The 17,279-nt window shown below is 58.2% G+C and overlaps 1 protein-coding gene across 1 annotated transcript; it reads right to left on the bottom strand.

Annotated features, from left to right (window-relative positions):
* Nucleotides 1–464: 464 nt before the first annotated feature.
* On the bottom strand, nucleotides 465–16,740 carry EXOC3L4 (exocyst complex component 3 like 4). Its single transcript, XM_049790472.1, has 18 exons — nucleotides 16,664–16,740; nucleotides 16,436–16,498; nucleotides 9,923–10,046; nucleotides 9,304–9,362; nucleotides 8,293–8,427; nucleotides 7,081–7,184; nucleotides 6,558–6,732; nucleotides 5,526–5,941; nucleotides 4,265–4,925; nucleotides 3,845–3,956; nucleotides 3,338–3,460; nucleotides 2,963–3,063; nucleotides 2,764–2,844; nucleotides 2,465–2,579; nucleotides 1,799–1,918; nucleotides 1,563–1,715; nucleotides 1,210–1,331; nucleotides 465–645 (listed from the first exon to the last, which is right to left on the bottom strand). The coding sequence occupies exons 1-18, from the start codon at nucleotides 16,738–16,740 to the stop codon at nucleotides 465–467; spliced, it is 2,922 nt and encodes a 973-aa protein (XP_049646429.1).
* Nucleotides 16,741–17,279: the final 539 nt, after the last annotated feature.

The raw sequence follows: 17,279 nt of genomic DNA on the forward strand, positions 1-17,279 counted from the left end.
ATGTGATACCTGAGATCAAACACAGGTCCGCCGTGCAAGGCAAACCTCCTAGCCACTTTCTAGCCCTAGACTGTCAGTCTTCCTTACTTTTGATCCAGAACCTTCCTGGCCGGCCCTGGGGCCCCAGACCTGCCCTCTTAGACCGGACTCCTTCCTAAGGGAGGCACCATTTTAATTTACTTTTATTTACAAAATAAATACTCTCTTCCTCTCCATCAGTGGGGCGATGTGGCGCTGGACAGCTGAGTGCGGGTGGTGGTGAAGTGCAGGCCTGGCATGTGCAGCCTCAGAGTTCCATGTCCCCTCCTCCTCACTCCTAGGCCCCCATCCAGCTGTGTCTCATACTGAGAGGCTTGGGAAGAACCCCCCAATCCTGAAACAGGGAGCGTCCCCCGCACATGCCGCAGATGCTCAGCGGGCTGGGCGGAAACGCAAGCCCCGCGGGCCCCTGTGGGGCGGGACCACTAGATGCAGGTGATGAGCACGTCCACGGTGGTGGGGACTTCGATCTCTGAGAACAGCGCGCGCCCCGGGGGGGCCTCGCCATCCTCAGCGCGCAACAGGTCGCGTGCGCGCTGCAGCAGGCGCTGGTTCCGCCGGCGGCCGAGTCTGCGCAGGGCCAGGATGGCCAGAACGTGGTCGCGCCTGCGGAGACCGGGCCTCAGGCACCTGCAGGTCGCCCTGCTGGGACCCCAGGCCCCGCCCCACCCACCCCAGACTATTGCGTGGTGGGCGGAGCCCGCGCGCCTGGAAGTCAGTGGAGGGGCGCAGACACCCCCCATCAGGTTCTATCTAGACAATCCAGAGAGCGCAGGCGATACCGTGACTTCTGGGTCCAAGCTAGTACCTCAGGGGGCTACGGACTGGGGCACGCCAAACAGCCGGAGGGACACCCCACGGTGCCACCACCAATAAGGGGAGGCAGCGGGGCAGGGTGGACAACATGCCGCGGGGGGCCGGGGGAGCAAGAGGAGGTGGGATGGTGAAAGGGGAGGACCAGGAAGGGACTGCGCCAGGCATTTTCCCAGAATTTCCTGGAATCCGAAACAAGGCTGGGATTTCCAGAGTGACTCATCGCCCCCCCCCCCACCTCCCCTTCATCGAAGTCTTCCCTTCCCGCCCGGTCTCTTATTTCCCCTCACTCTGCAACCCCCAGAACACTGCCCTCCGGATCCCCTTCCCTGTGGGGCGAAGCAGCGATGTGTGCACCTGATGTCGGGGTATCCCCGGATCAGTGTCTCCAGGTGGCCCTGAATATGGTCCTTGTAAGTCTCCCGCAGGATGTCAGCCACGCTGAGGATGGCCTGGCGCAGCCACGTGGCCTCAGAGCCCTGCGAGAGGGGAACAGGGTGGGGGTCTGCAGCTGGAGGAGGCCAGGGGTCAGCTCCGGCCACCCCAGATGACGCAGAGCTCTGGGGGTCACCGCTGGAAAGAGACCCAGAGTCCACCCTCCCCAGGAAGGGTCCGAACCCCCAGGCTCCGCGCATACTATCCCCAGGAATCGAACGCAATTTGCAGGCGGCCCTCTCTGGGGCTCCGGCCCAAGGAGCCAGCCGACCCACCAAGTCCTCGAAGGTGTTGTTGATGGTGGCGGCGTCCCGGCTCATCTTCTGGGCGCAGGTCACCCGGTCCACACCCCGGAAGCGCTCGGGTGGCCGCATGGTCTGCCTGAGGTAGTCGCGGACCACGCACCGGTGTGCCTCCTGCAGGGTCTCCTGGGGACGAGCAAGGCCAGGGCATCCGGTCAGGCCTGGGCCAGGGCTCAACCCCGCCTGCCCTCCCCGTCGCCCCCAAATACCTGCGCCAGTGGCGGGACCACGTGCCGGAGGTGGTGCCCGAAGGCCTCCACCCGGTCCAGGAGTGGCTGCAGCGCGTCCTGGTCCAGCCAGTCCTTAGTGCACAGAACCTTGAAGAGGGGCTGGGCACAGGGCGGTGGGTCTCTTAGCTGCTTCCTAACCCCTCAGGCCCCTTAAGCGGGGACTGGGGGGAGAACATCCTGGGTACAAAGCCTCTCGGAGGGGCTTGGGGAAACGAACAGATCGGGGGTGCAGAGTCCCTGGGGGAGGGAACTGGCAGATTGTGGCCGCAAAGCCCACCAGCCGGGTCGGGAACTCGCAGGCACCCTGTACACTCCCGTCTTCCAGCACCAACTTGCCACCAGCCTCTCCTGGGAATGTCCCCCCTGCAGGGTGGGGTGTATCCGGGAGTCTCCTTCGGGGGTACCACGGAGAGGTCTTGGGGACTGTGAGTGGGCTGGGGCTGGTTCTTGCTGGAGCGCTGGGTCTCCCCCCAGAGACATAACGGGCGAATCTTCCCATTGTTCTGCTCAGCTGGGAGATCGTCTGGGCGTCTGCCCGCCCCACCCCACCCACACTCCCAGAACTGAATGCTCATGATGTCAGGACTTGGGTGCAGTTCCGGGGGCAACGGGTGGGGAGCCCGGCCGCAGGGCTCCCCGCTTTACCTGCGTGCTCCGCTGCAGGCTCTGCAGCAGGCGATTCTGGAAGCTGCGGGCGGCCGCCTCCAGGGGCTTCTCTAGCCCTTCAAAGGTGCCTGGGAACCTGGTCAGAAGACTGGTCCTGGGAGGCAGAGGACACGCGAAGGAGTGGGCAGGGGCAGGCTGGGTGCAGAGCCCAGACTTGCAGCCACCTCTGCCTGGTTTCCCTCCGCAGAGCGCCCGCCTGGGTGTCCCATTCCCGGGGCTCGCGCGCCCTCTACTGACCGCGCTCCCGCCCGCCCCGGGCCCAGCGGCGGGAGACCCACCGCAGCTCTTCCAGCGAGTTGATGTTGGCGCCCAGGTGCGCCTCGTTCACCGCCTCGGACTCCAGGAAAGAACGCTCGAGCCTGAGGGAGGAGCCGGCGTCTAGGAGCCCTTCCAGGCGCAATGGGCCTCAGTCCCGGGGTGGGGCACCCTCTCAGCGCCCACCGCCGTCCCTCCCCAGGACTGCCCTCCACCCTGCACCGGGACACGAAGACTCCGAGAGCGCGCGCGCAGATCTGCAGGGTGGTGGCCTTCAGCTCGGTCGAGATGGCGCCGGCCGCCTTCACGTGCTCTGCCACCAGCTGCGAGGACACAGCGGCTCAAGGTCCAGCCTTGACTCCTCGGGCCAGCCTCGAGTGCACCCCACCCACCCACCCTGTCTCAGTCTCACACCCATCCCGGTTCCCAAGCTGCTCCTCCAGGCTCCTCTGGTGCAACCTGTGCGGCTCATTCCTCCCTCTGGGGCCCCAAACAGAGGTTCTGATGGAGGTGACAGCTCCGAGAGCCACCTTCAAGGCGAGGACCTCGCCTTCGAGGCCCGAACCCGGTCACTCTTAGCCCAGCACAGGATCTCACCATGTGGACATCGATGGACAAAGGCGTGTGGTAGCGGCCCTGTAGCACTTCGGGGGTCTCAGTGTCTGCCCAGCGATTCTTTTCAAAGTCGAGGATGTTGTCAAAGCAGCTGGAGATCTTGGTCTGGGGGGTGTAGTGAGATTCCCCAAGAGAAACAGGTTGTCGAGGCTGCCTGAGCCCTTGCTACGTGCCCTTAGGGATGGGGAGACCCAGTCCAAGAACGGGCCACAGGGCCGGCTCGCGGGTGAGACGTGGGCACCGTGAGGAGCTTGGGTGGGGGAAGGTTGTGCTGAGCCAGGATCTGAGACCGGCACCTGCTGCGAACACGCCCCACTTGGCCCCGGCCCCGTGGGAGCACCCCCAGGAAGGCAGGGTCCCCATGTGAGCAGATGGCCTGTGGCCTGCGCCCCGCGGAAGCACACCCCTGCTAGGGTCTCCGCGTGAGCCGGAGTGGCCAAGCCCTGCCACGCCCGTGACTCGTGGCCACACCCCGCCGCGGCCGCAGACCTCCAGGAAGCTGGTGTAGTCGCTCTCCAGCTGCGCCCACACTTCTGGCCTCAGGAGCGGGGGCAGCGGCTCCGCCGGCAGCGCTAGGTCGGGGGCGCCCAGGAAGTCAGGACTGAAAAGCAGAGTGGGGCTCTGAGGACCCCGGCTTGCGGGGCTGGGATCCGGCAGCAGCCGCCTTACAGCGCCCGAACCGGGACTCGAGTTCGCACACTTCTCCCAGCGCCGCGCCCTCGGGGCTCCCCACCCAACCCGACTTCCCAGGCCGCGCTCCGGACCAGCAATCAGCTGTGCACGCACAAAAGGCGCACGAAGGCGGCGTGGACCTCGGGTTGCCCTCTGGCCTCCAGGTCGGGGTACACCTGTGCAGCGCCGGGGCTGGACACTCGCCAACCCCTAGCGGGGCCGGCAGGGCACCCTCACCTGCCGTAGACGTTGGCGGCCCAGTCCAGCAAGAGGTAGAGCTGCTCGCAGCCTCGGGCGTCGCGCACCAGGGCCTGGAGGCGCTGCGCCACGGCGGCGTGGAAGGCGCTCAGGTACAGCTCCCAGGCCGGGAAGCCGGCGGCCGCGTACACGGGCTGCGCCTCCCGCCGCACCTTCTGCAGGTCGGAGCGCACCGTGTTGCCCAGCTCTCGCAGCTGCAGGGCCAAGTCCGAGCCCCCCTCGGGGGCAGCCCCGGGGTCCGCCCGGGAGGCGCCCGCGCGCTGCACTCGCTCCTGGGCGCTGAGCTTCACCGCCTGCTCCCACTGCTGCCGCCAGCGGCGCGGGGTGCGCAGGAAGTCGCCGTCGGCGGGGGGCGCCGGGTGCGCCGCCTCCTCGGCCAGCACCACGCGGGTCAGCGTGGTCAGCGCGACCGTATCCACGTGGTCACCGTCCAGCGTCTCGCGTACGATGGCGCCCAGCTCAGCCCCCAGACCGTCGTAGTGCAGACACAGATCCACGGCACGGCGCGCAAAGCCCGTGGGGTCCAGCTCCAAGGTGTGCGTCGCCTTCTCGGCCACCAGCTCGTCTTCCAGGCGCCGCAGCTGCTCCAGGGCAGCCAGCAGCTCCCGCTCGCTGATGAGATCGGCCAAAGACTTGCCTTCTGTGAGAAGTGCGTGGGGGTGGCTGGTGGGGACGGCCCCTGGGAAAGGGCACAAGCCCAGGCCCATGGCGGCTCAGACCAGCGCCTGCCTCCCTGCCACATCCACAGCTACAGGCCTACCTACCGGACGGAATGTGTCTGCCTTACTTGTGGCCCACCCTGGTTCCATCTCCTGCACCCCATCTGATCCCCTGAGCCTAATGCTTGAGTGATCTTGAGCATCCCGGGTGTGACTTAGAAACCAAAACAAAACACAGCTGCTGCAGGCCTGGCTCTGATTCCTATCTCAGCAGCACTGGGAGTTCCCTTGGGGCCTGATTCCAGAACACTCTCCCCAGAGCACGCCTACGCACCCTTTCTGCATCCGGTGGTCTGGGGGTCTGTCCACCCACCTTGCCGTGCCCTCCACTCACCCAAGCTCGCCCCCCTCATCCCAGTGTGGTCTGAGACTAGTCCCTTCCCTGCTCTGAGCTTCGCCCCTGGTCTGCCTGCTGCAGTTGACAGGCACAGACTCAAGGGACAGCACCCATGGGTGGGCTGGTCCTCGTCCACCACCTGCCTCAGTCTCTCCCACCTCTCTGCTGTAGTTCTTCTCCTTACCTGCCTCGGCCTCTGGTTCCTCTGGCCATCTGCCTACAGATTCCTGCCGACTGATGCCAACCACAGCCTTTGCTGGCACCTTGGAGTCATGGGCCTCCTGAGGCGGGTCAGCGGCAGAGCTGTGTTCAGGGGCTCCTCTTCGAAGAGACTGGAACAGCTTCTGGGAGCTTCGCAGGAGCCGACCTGCCTCTTCCCGGGAGGCCTTGCCAAGGGTCCCTCGGGGTACCCGCTGGCTGGCGCGAATGAAAGCTCGCCGAAGGCTGCCCAGGCCCAGGCCAGGCCCCACATCCTTGTGGTGAGAGCTGGGCATGTCTTCACTGCTGGCCTTTCTCTGTGCCTGCTTCAGGGTCTGAGGCTGGCTGGGTTTCTTGGGGCTCTGCGGTTCCATAGGGGGGGAGGGCATTTCCGTGTTGGATCTGGGGGAGAGAAGGCTAGGCAGGCTGGGCCCTGGGGCGCTCTTCAGAGCTGGACAGTGGGAAGCTTACTTCTAGAGGTGCCCCCAGGTCTGCCCACACCCCTTCACTGGTGTGACTAAGCCAGACCCTCCTCCCCTCAGCATCCGAGAGATCACAGGGACACACCCAAGTAAAACAGATACCTGCCTTGCACAGGCAAGGCCCCAGCTCTTCGCCTCACCCCCCCCAGACCCCTAGGAGTGGCCCCAATGAGCCCCGCATGACCACTGGGTCTGAACACCAACTGGGCTTAGTCCCCACATTAATAAAACCAGGAGGAGTTTGGGGTGGACATGCAGGATCCAAGCTCCATCCATCACTTCCTGGATCTTAGCAGGAAGTGGCCTGGCCCCCATAACCCACCCTGACCTGCCCCCTGCTCACCCCCATTCAGCCCATCCAGTCTAACTGCTTCTACTCAAGGCAGGGCTTGAGGACCTCCAGGGAGGCCATGTTGGTCCCTGAACTGCTGAGACAGAGCTTGAGCAGTGGGCGGGCCAGGTTTTATCAGGGCCAGCAGCCATGAGGGGAGGGATCTGGGTCTATATTTAACCAGGGTCGGGAGAAGTTTCCCAACAGTTTCCCAGGATGTTTCTCCTTCCACTCCGATATCATGTCCTCGGGTGTCCCCCCCCCAGAGGGTGTATGAACCTGGGGGTGCTGCTTGTCGGGGTGGGCGATGCCCCTCCACCAGGACTCCGCTGCTTGCTTTTCTGCATGTAGGTTCAGCCAGGAGCCCTGCAGCAGCCTTACTGTGGTGCAGAGGGGCCTTCGCAGGATACAGGGCACTCATGTTAGCCTCAATATGAAAGAAATGGGCGCCAGAGCAGTAGAACAGCAGGGAGGGTATTGCCTTTAACGCGGCCAACCCAGGTTCGATCCCCAACATCCCATAGAGACCCCGAAGCCTGTCAGAAGTGATTCCTGAGTGAAGAGCCAGGAGTAACCCCTGGGCGCCACAGGGTGTGGCCCCCTAAAAATAAGATCAAAAGAAGTGGGGGCGCAGGGTGCAGCCGGCCCTACAAACCAAAGCCCCTTTCTAGGCTCCACAGACGGGACCAAGGCCAGGCAAGTGGTGAGCACCAATCACAGACCCTCACGTCCAGGGCCAGAGGAGAGGCCCCGCGCCCAGGGAGCCGAGGGCGGGCCGGCGTTGATTGACAGGAGCGTCTCAGCCCCGCCCCAGCCACAGGGCAGCAGTTTCCTGGCGGCAGGGATCCTGCCCCTGAGGACCTGTCCAGGGCAGGGAGCACTGCCCCAGCGGCGCCTGGCCCCACCTCGTGCCCCTTGGCCCCCAAGAGACGCAGAGGACGGAAAGGGCCTTGATCCAGGAAAAAATGCCACTTAGTGAGCGGGGGAGAAGCCCCACGTCCAGTCTGGCTCCTGCTGGGTCCCCAGAGCACGCCCTTTCTGAGAGAACAGGAGCTCCCAGCAGGTCAAGGCTAGGCTTAGGATCCCATCCCGGGAGCCAAGAGATGCTTTGCAGCCCTGTGGGCGGGACACAGACATGGACTCACGCAGATGTTAGCCTAAGTCACTGTCCCCCGTACTGACACCCCACACACTCCCGACCCTCCACAGGACCTACATGCCCCCAGGGACCCCTCCCCGTGCTCCCGACATACCTCCACTCCCCTAAGGCCCTGCATCCCTATTCCTGGATTCCCTACCCAGGTCCCTGCTCTTCCCCCTTCCTGAGACCCCCAATTCCTCCCCTTAAAGGCCCCAAGCTGATTTGGGCCTTCCCCTGAGCACGACCCCGGCCCCCCCCGCACACTGCACACCTCCCCCATCACCCTCAGTCCTCTTTGCCTGACCCCGCAACCTGTGGGATCCATCACCTCGCCTGCCTCCCAGCTTCAGGCTCCCCACTCTTCCGGAGCTTGAACCTGAGTCTAGGCGCTGGAGTCCTGCGTGCCCAAGGAGTCTGTTGTGTCTGGGCACCGGACAGGAGCGTGTATGCCTGGGGTGCCCATGGCAGTGGGCCCTTTTCCTAGTACCCCTTGGTGCCCACTGCCCCCTGTATCACAGAGGCCCAGACTGAGTGCCCAATGCCCCCTGGCTCCGGGCTAATGTTGGGGCTTCTCTGGGAGCTGTGTGGGCTCATGCAGGGCACCCAAACTGTTGGAGCCCCTGTCCTTGCCCTCCTATGCCCTCTTCTGCCCCTGCCCCAGACACCCATCGCTCTGCCACATCACCCGGTCTTCCCACTTCCCTGTGCTCACATTCCTGGGCAGGTGCTGGTCGAACCCTGGGCCCCACCCTGCAAGTCCAAATCCCTCTCGTGTCCCACCTGCCATCTTATCACTGACATCAGGTGCACTTCCTCCAGGAAGCCCTCCAAACTCTCCCACTGCCCCAGCTCTGCCTTGTACACCTGGCAGCAGCCGGTCACAGCTTCATGGAAGGGCAGGACCGGAGTGAAGACGGGACTGAGGCTGTGGATTCTGAGCCGTGGGGAGAAGTCCAGGGACACATGCCCGGCTCACAAGACTCCGGGTCCCAGCCCTGCTGTATGTGTTCCCCTAAGCACTGCATAGAAGCCCTGGTGAGCCCTGGCTATCCTGAACCCAAACAACAGCAGAAAATCTTAAAGTCTGCTTGAGGGACCCCCCAGGGGACATACAGGGCCCAGACATGCAGGGGACTAGGACCAGGCACTCAGGGTGACTTTCTGGACTTTATGTAGAGCCACGAGCCCTGGGGGCCCAGCTCCTGCCTGGCGGTCCCCTCCCCATCCTCAGTCCTCACCTGAGAAGCGGCAGCTTCCTCGCCCTCAGTCCGCAGTGCTCTCTGCCCGCAGCGCCCTTCCCCTTTCTCCAAGGTGCCAGTACAGTAACTCCTCCTCCAGGAAGCCTTCCCTGACCTCCTGAGTCCAGGCTCCTGTTAGCTCCTATTCTCTGGGCAGGTGAGCTGACAGCCTGGACACACCTCTGGGACTAAAAGCAATTACAGTTCCCAGCCCTTAGGCCAGGACGTCTCAGGGAGAAGGTGCTCCTGAGAAGCCACAAGAGGTAGACGACATCAGAGGCAGCAAGTGGTGGCCTGTGCTATGCCCTCCCATGGACATGCACTCTCAGGGTGAGCCTGAGGGGAGTGGAGGCCCCTCCCTGATGTGTGTCTTTGTGTGTACTTCCAATTATGTGTGTAATTGTGTGTGCATGTCTATGTGTGCCTGGCAGCCTCCGCCTCCATTCCAGGCATGTACATGCATGGAGCCTGTGTGTGTGCTTGTTTTGCACTGATCCCCTCTTTGGCCAGTCCCCGTAGGCCTCTCAGCAGGGCCCAGCTGTCTCGCCGTGGTGGCCGCTGTCTCAGCCCACCTGCAGGCACTTACCTGCTCCTCGCAAGCTGACTTGAACAGCCGCCCACCTGTATCGGACTAGACCGGACCGGACCAGAGAGTAGCTGGGGCTCAGTGTCGTGAGCAGTGGGCCCAGAGCCGCCCAGCCGAGGACCAACAGCTGGGACTTCCCAGCACAGCACGGCTAGTGCTTGCCACCCCTCACCCCTGCCTCCTCTCAGGCCCAGCTTACAGCTTTCACTTTCGCAAACGCCCCTCTGTCCCGCCCCCCCCCCCCCCGCGGGTCCCCAGCCAACCTTTGACTCCTGGCAGCTGGGTTCAGCCTGGAGCTGGGGGGCCCCTCCTGTGGTCAGGCTGAGGTCTTAGGAACAAGGCCAGCCCAGAGCCCGGAAGGGGGTGAGGGGGAGCAGCAAGAGACATGGCACCAGGCTTGTCTGTGGCCCTGAGTCAGAGGGTGCAGAAATGGGGTGCAGTGGGGCCAGACATGGGAGCTGGGTGAGGTAGATGCAGGAGAAAGAAGCTCAGATGATGGAAGGGCCTGATGAGGGGCAGACTTGGGCAAGGGCTCCAGAGCTAACTGGGGACATCTTCATGGAACTGGGGGGGACCCAGGGGCTTTCAAGTAGAGGTGGACCCACCTTCACAGGGATCTTACCATTTGTCCCTCGGAAGAAACTTAGGGGAAATCCTGGAGGCCAGACCAGACGTGACATCTTCCCCGAGTGAGGCCAGCGGAGGGTCTGGGCACAGCAAAGGGTGTGCCTAGGGGAGGAGGAGGGCTGGGTGCAGAGTTGGGGTTTCCTGTTCCGGGAGCCTGTGGCCATACCAGGATTCCTGAGCCCCTCTGGAATCTCTAGTCCTTGCTGTCATCTTTGTCTCTGCTGCCAGATCATAGTCACCAAGGACCTCCCCACCAGTTAAGTGCTCCTGCAGATAGTCATGTTCCCAGAATAGGGAGAAGGGCCCAAACCAGGCCAGCCAGCACAGCCGCAGAAGGGCCAGCTCAGACCCACAGCACCGGGTAGTCCAGGCAGTTCTCAGCTTACCCCTGTTTTGTTCTCCTCTCAGAGTCCTTGCTCAGGTTGGAGGGATGGCACAAAGGGTAGGGCACTGGCCTTACAGCTGCCGACCCAGGTTTCATCCCTGGTACCACAAAGGATCCTCTGATCATTCCCCAAGTGATCCCTGAGCACAGTCAGGAGTCAGCCCTGAGCACTGCCGGGTGTGGCCCAAACATGTTCACACACACATAGGAGCAAAGCCCCAGCTCAAGCCCAGGAGTCATGAGGCTGCTGGCTTGGCCTTTGACCTGGCTCAGCCCAGCTGCCACTGGCCTCTCATCCCTGAATGCCACAGCCAGACGGAGCCTGGAGATGGCCACAAGGCTACAGGGAGTCTCAGAGACATGCAGACAGGACCAATGACACTGGCTGGCTAAGCCCATGGGCGATCCTGCTCATCTGCTCTTGGGGCATGTTGGGCTCTGGGACATGCATTAAGGACATGGACTGCTGAGAAGCTGAGGAGCCCAGATAAGAGGCTGCAGGCCAGGTATCCCTAGAGGAGGGCAGACTAGAACCTGGCAGGGCTCTGGGTAGCAGGCAGGGAGAGCCCAGACTCTGGGGCATGGGAAGGATGATTCCCCAGAGTCCAACAAGAGAAATGAGCCTCCGACACCACTGTCAGCTATTCCACTCAGGATATGAGATCCCGAGATCCAGGGTACGCTGGTGACAGCCACCAACCGCCCCTAACTCCCCAACCTGTGCATTCTGCCCCCAGATCAATGCCCAGATGAGACCCCTGACAGCAGAGAACAAGAGGAAATGACAGGGATGCTGGAGCAAGCACTGAAGCCGCCTGAGGAAGGGGCTGCTGTGGCTTCCACATCCTGAGCCTGGTGTCTGCCAGTGCCTGAGCTCTGGGGGCTCTTCAGAAGTGTTTAGGACCCCATACTGTAGCAGAAGCCTCATGCCCCAATCCTGGGGGATTGGAAGGACGTGGGCCTGGAAGCAAACTCAGATACAGGAAATTATCCAAATACAGTGAAGGAGATAAAATAGGTTCAGGAACTTTCACACGCAAGCTTTCTGCTCCTCAGAAGCAGCTAGCTCATGGTGGAAAATGGAAACTGCAAGCGGTTTTTCCCTAAGACCTGGGTTTTCCTTCCACCCTGGAGTGGAGAACAGGTGGGTAAGAGACCAATCCAAAGGATGCTTCCATCCGAAGGTGCTTCCGTCCAATGAGTAACAAGCATATCTTGAATAGGATGGAAATCAGTTAACCCAACACCATATGAGGGACCAAAGAGAGAACCAGGAATGCTCAAGCCTCTCATGCTCACCCAGCAGCTGAGTAGCTTATTGGGCCCTCCCCACACTCAGCTCCCTGACACATGACTGCTCCCTCCACAACCCTATCTCAGCCCTGTGGACCCCAGCCTCAATTCCAAGGGTCCTCAAACTAAGGCCTGTGGTCTACATGTGACCCGCCAATGTCATTTACCCAGTCCATCAGGTGTTTTTGTCAATGCTGCCTGTCCTGCTTAGCCACCAACTCATCTCAATTCCACTGTGCACAGGTGTGGGATGTGCACTGCACTCTCTGACTCCCCTCTTGCTCTGTCTCTCCACTCCTCCTCCTCTCAGTCTTAGGCAGGGGTCCTCAAACAATGCCTGCCAAAAGCAGGTGCATAGTTTCCATTGATATATGGTAAGTTTGTTGATTTAACTTTATTTGTTCTTCATCAGAAATATCACACTTGTGATTTTTTATTTTTTTTTGGTTTTTGGTTTTTGGATCATACCTGGCGGCACTCAGGGATTACTCCTGGCTCTGCGCTCAGAAATCGCTCCTGGCAGGCTCGGGGAAGCATATGGGATGCCAGGAATCAAACCCAGGTCTGTCCTGGGACATTCTCATGCAAGGCAAGTGCCCTACTATCACTCCAGCCCCAGTTCCTTTTTTTTGTTTTGTTTTGGGCCACACCTGGCAGTGCTCAGGGATTACTCCTGGCTGTCTGCTCAGAAATAGCTCCTGGCAGGCACGGGGGACCATATGGGACACTGGGATTTGAACCAACCATCTTAGGTCCTGGGTTGGCTGCTTGCAAGTCAAACACCGCTGTGCTATCTCTCTGGCCCCTTTTTTTTTAACTTCAAAATAAGATATGTGCAGTGTGCATAGGAATTTGTCCACCTGTTATTTTTTTTAACTAAGTCTGGCCCACCAATGCTCTAAGGAACGGTGGATTGGCCCACTGTTTAAAAAGTGTGAAGACTTGGGTGGACTCTTAGTGGTCCTCAGGCTTCCCCCCTCCCTCTGTACTCCAGTGGGGAGGTGCATGGGGAGGAGGGCGGGCAAATATCTGGCTTCCAGTTTCCTCTGATTCTGGAGGCCAGCTCTTGCCAGGTATGGGGTTTGAGGAGACCCCATGCCGGAGGCCTTCTCCCTAGCTTGGGGAGTGCTGGGAGGCTTGGCAGGCCCCAGCTGTCCCCCTCTTTTTCCCCTGGACTCTAGGCCCCCCTGGGTGCCAGCCCAGATGGCCAGAAGTGGGTTCAGGTGGACTCAGCGGTCCTCAGGTTTCCCCCCTCCCTCCGTACTCCAAGGGGGAGGTGCATGGGGAGGAGAGCAGGCAGATATCTTGCTTCTGGTTTCCTCTCTGATTCTGGAGGCCAGCTCTTGCCAGGTATGGGGTTTGGGGAGGCCCCATGCCAAAGGCCTTCTCCCTCGCCTGGGGAGCACTGGGAGGCTTGGCAGGCCCCCAGCCGTCCCCCTCTTTCTCCCCTGGGTGCCGGTCCAGGTGAACTCTATAGAGGTCATTAGGCTTTCCCAGTACCTCTCCCTACACTAATGGGAATGCGCTTTGGGAGGAGGGCAGGCTGTTGCAGCACTGGTTTATGTTGGGCAGTCACTGGAAATTTTTTCCTTGGTCTCCATTTCCAAAACCATGCGGGGGCTAGTGCCCCCACGCGTACAATATATATTGATAGTATTATATGCATATAATTTATTATGCATAATATCCATCTTGTATTGTGACCTTGATACTGCCCTACAAAGCTCATTTCTAATCGTTTACTGCCTCAGTCCCAACCATTATTTCCCCCCATCTTCCCATGTAGGTGCAGCTCATGACATGAAGTTCACCACATAGAGTGATGAGTGCAGTTAGAGCAACAACTACACTGAAAACTATCATAACAATGTGAATGAATGAGGGAAATAGAAAGCCTGTCTCGAGTACAGGTGTGGATGGGGTGCGGAGGAGGGATATCTGGGAAATTGGTGGTGGTAATCTTGCACTGGTGAAGGGGGGTGTTCTTTATATGACTGTAATCATACAACTACAATCGTATTTGTAATCATGGTGTTTAAATAAAGATAAAAAATGTGAAAAAAAAAGTGTGAAGACTTGGGGCCGGAGAGATAGCACAGTGGCATTTGCCTTGCAAGCAGCCGACCCAGGACCTAAGTTGGTTGGTTCAATTCCCGGCATCCTATATGGTCTCCTGTGCCTGCCAGGAGCTATTTCTGAGCAGATAACCAGGAGTAACCCCTGAGCACTGCTGGGTGTGGCCCAAACAAACAAACAAACAAACAAAAAGTGTGAAGACTCCTGCTCAAGTCTGTGCCCAGGACTCGGGAATAGAATTTGCAGGAGGAGCTGGAAATGAAGATGACAGTGTCCAGGGCAAGGAGGAATGTGAGGACAGGGGAGTCAGTGAGGAGTGTTGTGGGGGTCCCATACACCCCCTTCCTCCCAGCCCCAGCTGCCTCCTTTCACCTTCACTCACCTCCCACTGTCATCTTCTCCACAACAGGTTCCCCATCTCTCTGCACCCCTGTACCTGCATTTTCTCCCAGCTGTGGGTGGTGGTGACTGTCCCCACAACCCTCACCTCTTCCCACCACTCTCTCTTCTTTTATTTTTGTTGTTGTTTCAGAGCCATACCTGGCATAGCTCATGGCTTACTCCTTACTCTGTGCTCAGGAATGGCTCCTGACAGTTTTCAGAAAACTATATGAATGCAGGGGGATCAAACCTGGGTCAGCAGGGGCCAGAGTGATAGTATGGAGGTAGAGCATTTGCCTTGCATACAGAAGGACGGTGGTTCAAATCCCAACATCCCACATGGTCCCCTGAGCCTGCCAGGAGCGATTTCTGAGCAGAGAGCCAGGAGTAACCCCTGAGCGCTGCTGGGAGTGACCCAAAAACCAAACACTGAAAAACAAAAACAAACAAACAAACAAAAACCTGGGTCGGGTGTCGGAGAGATAGCATGGAGGTAAGGCGTTTGCCTTTCATGCAGTAGGTCATCGATTCAAATCCTGATGCCCCATATGGTCCCCTGTGCCTGCCAGGAGCAATTTCTGAGCTTGGAGCCAGGAATAACCCCTGAGCACTGCTGGGTGTGACACAAAAACCACAAAAAAAAAAAAAAAAAAAAAAAAAAAAAAAAAAAAACCCTGGGTCAGCAGACTGTAAAATGCCCTGTCCCCAGGTCTTTTCTTTTCTTTTCTTTTTTAACTAAAAACACTCCCTTTCGGGACCAGAGGGATAACACAGCAGTAGGGCATTTTCCTTGCACGTGGCCAACACAGGATGGACTGGTTCGATCACCTGCATCTCATATGGTCCCCCAAACCTGCCAGGAGCGATTTCTGAGTGCAGAGCCAGGAGTAACCACTGAGCAATGGCTGGGTGTGACCCAAAAACAATCAAACAAAAAACCCCCACCCCTTTCTTGTTTCCCTCTGTCCCCTGAACCAAGAGTCACACATCTTATCTGTGGGTTTACACCCTTTACCAGGGCTCACCCTTTAGTCCGGGGCTCCTGGTGAGCACATCTTGTTAGGCCGGACCCACAGAGACACGAGAGTCAGTCAAAGAAAAAGAGTATATTGGATGTGCATGGAATCTATTATGCTGAGTGAAATAAGTCAGAGACAAAGACACACACAGAATAGTCTCACACATCTATGGGTTTTAAGAAAAATAAAAGACATTATTGAAATAATTCCCAGAGATGAGGGCCGGAAGGACCGGCTTAAGATATGAAGCTCACCACAAAGAGTGGTGAGTGCAGTTAAAGAAATAACTACACTGAGAACTATCATAACAATGCCAATGAGTGAGGGAAGTAGAGAGCCTGTTTTGAATACAGGTGGGGGGCATTGGTGATGGGAATGTTTCACTGGTGAAGGGGGGTGTTCTTTTTATGACTGAAATTCAACTACAATCATGTAATCATGGTGTTTAAATAAAGATACTACTTTAAAAAATAAGAAAGTTTATTAGAGCTCAGTGCTGAGGACCCTTGGACTAACTCACTCCGAGGGCCTATATACTTTCCTTATTCCTTGTGCAAGAGACAAGGCCACATTCTGACTTTATTTGTTAGAAGTAGAGGCACGAAAACCTAAGGCAGTAGATACCCAATACCTCCTGGTGCGTTTGCAACATTCAGCCAGTTTTACAAGCTTGCCTCCCTATTCCCATGTCTTGAATGCTCTCAGCTCTGGAGGGTAGCCCATTACTCTTCTTTGCTTAAGATAATTGCTCCAGGTGTGTTTCCTTTTCTCAGTTTCACTAAACTGAGTTAACACCCCAATTTAAGCAAACATGGCTGTGTGAAGCCTGGAGAAGAGAGACTCCATTTTGTCAACCTAAAGTTAAGTTTCCATTTAAGGGCTAAGTTTCTATCCCAACAACAATGACACAGACCTCAGGCTCCATAAACCCCAATATACTGCCCTAGACATCTAGCCATAAAGGACACGATGAAACACCTAGACAACAGCTAATCAACCTGAAGGTCAATACTTTCTACTTCTAGTGCTTTATAACCTAGCTTGTGATCTCCAGGGGGGTTGCCTCTCTAGGAGGTGACTCTGGCTGGTCAGTTTGTATCTTGTTGGTAGACAGAATAAAGCTTTGCTTTGCTTTATTTCAACTGTGTGGTCTCATCCTTCGACTCCTGACTCTAGCAACAGTTAGGATTCTGACAAACTGTGACCTCCATCATGTTTTCTTTCTACTTCGAGCCCTAAATGTGGTGACCCCGCCAGGACTGTACCTGTTCAAGGCTAGTTATTCACTGTGCAGGACTGTGCTGTCACACACCACAGCATTCTCCGGGGTGTCTCACCCCTCAGTTTCGGGTACTGATGGAGCTGAGACGCTGACCAGCGTGGGGGCACACATGTTGGCACTGGGGGTAAAATTTGAGACCTCACTACAGCAGACAGGAAGGATGCTGTGTAGACAGAGAGCTCTCTGGCCAGTGCGGCGGGGTGCAGTGGGTTAAAGGAGGGCTCTGATTAATGGGGACAGCAATGCTGGCCTCCCCACCTTTTCCACCCTCACCTCAACCTACCTTCCTACCTGGACCATGGTGATGTCCTCCAGGTTCCAGGCGGGCAAGGTTGGTGCTAGGCGCCCTCCTGTGGTCATTCTGGGGCAAAACACCCAAAGAATTTCCAGCAGAGTGCTAAGGCCACACTTGGGTGCTAATTTAAAACATTGATAATCTTGGGGCTGGTGAGATAGCATTGAGGTAGGGCATTTGCCTTGCATGCAGAACAACAGTGGTTCGAATTCTGGCATCCCATTTGGTCTCTCGAGCCTGCCAGGAGCGATTTCTAAGCCTAGAGCCAGGAGTAACCCCTGAGTGCTGTCGGGTGTGACCCAAAAACCAATAAATAAATAAATAATAAATAAAACTGATAATCTTGGGGGCCAAAGCCATAGCACAGCGGGAGGGCATTTACCTTGCATATGGTCGACCTGGGTTCAATCCCTGGCATCCCATAGGGTCCCCTGAGCCTACCAGGAGTGATATCTGACGTAGAACCAGGAATAACCTCTGAGCATCAACACCAAGTTGGCCCCAAAACAAAAATAAACAAGCAAATAAGAGATTGATAATCTGGGGCTGGAGTTATAGTCAACGGGTAAGGTGGCCAACCCAGGTTCGAAAACTCAACATGCCA

The sequence above is a fragment of the Suncus etruscus genome, chromosome 17 (assembly GCF_024139225.1).
Source record: "Suncus etruscus isolate mSunEtr1 chromosome 17, mSunEtr1.pri.cur, whole genome shotgun sequence".
Lineage (NCBI taxonomy): Eukaryota > Metazoa > Chordata > Mammalia > Eulipotyphla > Soricidae > Suncus > Suncus etruscus.